Source organism: Argentina silus (assembly GCF_951799395.1).
Source record: "Argentina silus genome assembly, chromosome: 17".
Classification (NCBI taxonomy): Eukaryota; Metazoa; Chordata; class Actinopteri; order Argentiniformes; family Argentinidae; genus Argentina; species Argentina silus.
Genome location: NC_139671.1, coordinates 16959153 through 16961886, shown reverse-complemented (window position 1 = coordinate 16961886; position 2734 = coordinate 16959153). Strand labels below are relative to the sequence as shown.

The 2734-nt window shown below is 44.4% G+C and overlaps 1 protein-coding gene across 1 annotated transcript in view; it reads left to right on the top strand.

Moving 5' to 3' along the window:
* Positions 1–1661: 1661 nt before the first annotated feature.
* The window catches only part of LOC310817775 (testis development-related protein), a gene marked incomplete at its 5' end in the record, with an annotated part of 14410 nt that continues 13337 nt past the window's right edge, over positions 1662–2734 (top strand). Inside the window, one exon of the mRNA XM_083688477.1 lies at positions 1662–1748. Within this exon, the coding sequence (XP_083544603.1) occupies positions 1662–1748 (87 nt within the window). The remainder of the gene's footprint in view (positions 1749–2734) is intronic.

Below are 2734 nucleotides of genomic sequence, written 5' to 3'. Positions count from 1 at the left end.
TGAAGGTAGTTTTAAATGATTAGAAATACACTCCCATTCGTTCTAGCATGGCCAGATGGCCAACACCACATTGAGGGAATTACTCAACCTACATTATCGTGCCTCTTTGAAAACACACATTGGATCGTTCCTCACACACATAACAATTGGTCAATATTATGTTATGTGTATGTTACCCAGGTAACATATCTGAAATATCTGATATGTACCATTTCACTGGAACAACATGTTAAAATGATGACGTACAGCGTCTCTCATAAAACTCCAATTGTTAAACTTAAATTAAGAATTCTAATAGACTTAGCTTAGCTGTGAAGTTGGAGTCATGGATATTTACCGAGGTCCTGAGTGTCAGGTGAGCTGTGTTAGTGTGGCTATTTTAAGGGGTCAGCCCAGCAGCATAATGTGTAATTTGTTCGCGTGGCCTCAGGGGTCCTTTTTTCAAAGAGGAGGGAGGGAGGCAGGCAGAGAGGGAGACAGGGGAGAGGGAAAAGCATCCATTGCCAAAGCCCAGTTCTGACCGCTCTGTTTTACCACAAGGCTAACTTTATCAGTGCTGGTTTCAGGCATATTCGCACCACTGTACCACAAAGTCTTATATTCAGCCCTCTACCCACATATTTGATGATATGTATGTATAAGACTCGTGAGTTGCTTATATGAAGTTGATTTATTTGTTAATCCTATTACACATAGGCCTATATTAATCGTCTTGAGTAATTCTGCAAACTGCTTTGTTAGGATATTCTAAACTTGTCCACAGCAGCAGGCCAACACATATACAGTTTGATTGTGGGGCAACCTGTTAGCGTTACCCCACCTCACTTGCTACATCTGATTTAGCAGCTATGTAAAGTGATGCCACTCCGACCTTTGGGTGCATAGTCCACGACCGAACACATTCTTTCTGTGAGTTGATGAGCACTATTTGCATGTATCAATATTAAGATGCAAAGCAGTGCAGTAGATATGGTATGGTCCACTGAGTTTGTAAAACATTGTGTTCCTGTGCATTTCCTCAATACAAAGGTTCAGCGGCCTTTGAGAATTCCACTCAACATCGGTTCCTGTGTCCACTGAGATCACAGCATTTTAGTTCATTGTTTAAATCTAATCACAAGGCCTCCGAATTAGGACTCACACTTTTCACCAAAGAGAAAGTTTGCCTAATCTTGCCCCTGTGACTTCAAAGGTGTAAAAAAAAGAAGCCCTCCTCAAACTACCATAGCAACCATAAAACGGGACTCATTTATCAACGAGTGGGGTGGGTAGAGAGGGGGGGGGATACGTGGGAGGAGCGACGTTTAAAGGGTCCAGGTGGTGGTCGAGATTCCGTACTACATCAAATACACAAAAACGTCTTTGAGAGGGAAGGTAAGGTGAGTGGAATGTCGTTCGCTTAACCTCAGGCCTCGTAGCTCCCGAAGTACATGACAGTCTAAAACTGTTTATGAAAGACTCCCAAGATTTGTAGCACTAACCCGACCCGTGGTACTTCCCTGCGATCTCTCCAGAAACGGGCAAAAAACTCACTCCCTCAAGTAGCGGACGCAGCCAACTTTGACACACAGACTATCCGCTCTGATTTCGCCGCGTTTTGATGCACGCTCAGCAAAACGTCAAGTTCACTAGACGGACTGAATAGAGAGAAAATTGGAGAGATGTTCAAGAAAAGCAAAAGCAAAGTGTTGGTGGATTACGCGTCGGAGGAAGAAGACATGTCCTGGCATCACCAGCACACTTACAAGGTAAGGAAGGAGCCGACAAACTGGCATAGTCAGACAAAGGCACGAGGATTATAGCGCAGATGGATTTCAGTTACTTTGTTGCCCCTGTTTTGTTTGTTATGATGAAGTTACTATGAAATGTGATCAACAGCAGGCCCACACAGAACTGTTCTATTGTCTTTCTGAGCAATTGTGCCAAAAACATAAACTGTACACAAACACCACGAAGTAGCCAAACACATGTACTGTTATCATATAGCAATGTTGGTATAGGCTTATATATAGATTTCTCTGTCTGTAGCTGCATTGTATCTGGTCTTGTGATAGCCAACACTATCCTCACGTGCGTCACTGAAGCTGTTCAAAATGTATTGATTGGGTAGCGGGACACGCGCAACGCAGCAAGTGTGTCAAACGCAATACTGTACGTCAGCTTGTGTGTAGTCCCTTTGACTGAGAAGAAATCAGTCTCGCCCGTGCCATTAAAAATCAATTCGTCTTCAATTATTGAAATGATACATTGTGAATTGTACTCAATTCCATGGGGTTAAACAGCTGCACTGGCATACCACATTATCATACCGGCACGGAAAGCGTTCTAAGGGTCAAGTTTTGGGTTATGGAGATGACAGCCCTGTATGTTATGGAGAACAATTGATAACAGATAAGCATTCTTTCTCACACACAAAAAGAAAATACCAGACCAAAGGCCCATGCTATCAGTTGCTCAGATAACACCCCTGGCCCATGCACACACACACACACACACACACACACACACACACACACACACACACACACACACACACACACACACACACACACACACCCACACACACACACACACACACTGCTCCGCTCCCCTAAAGCCCATTTCCCAGGTGAGTAGCAACGTGTGTGGGGGACTTGTGAGGTCCTCTCTTCAGCCTCCATATCAGCCCAGGCAGTTGGGCTCTGTCAGGGCGCAGGGGACAGAGCCCCAGATAACACAGCACACACACACACAC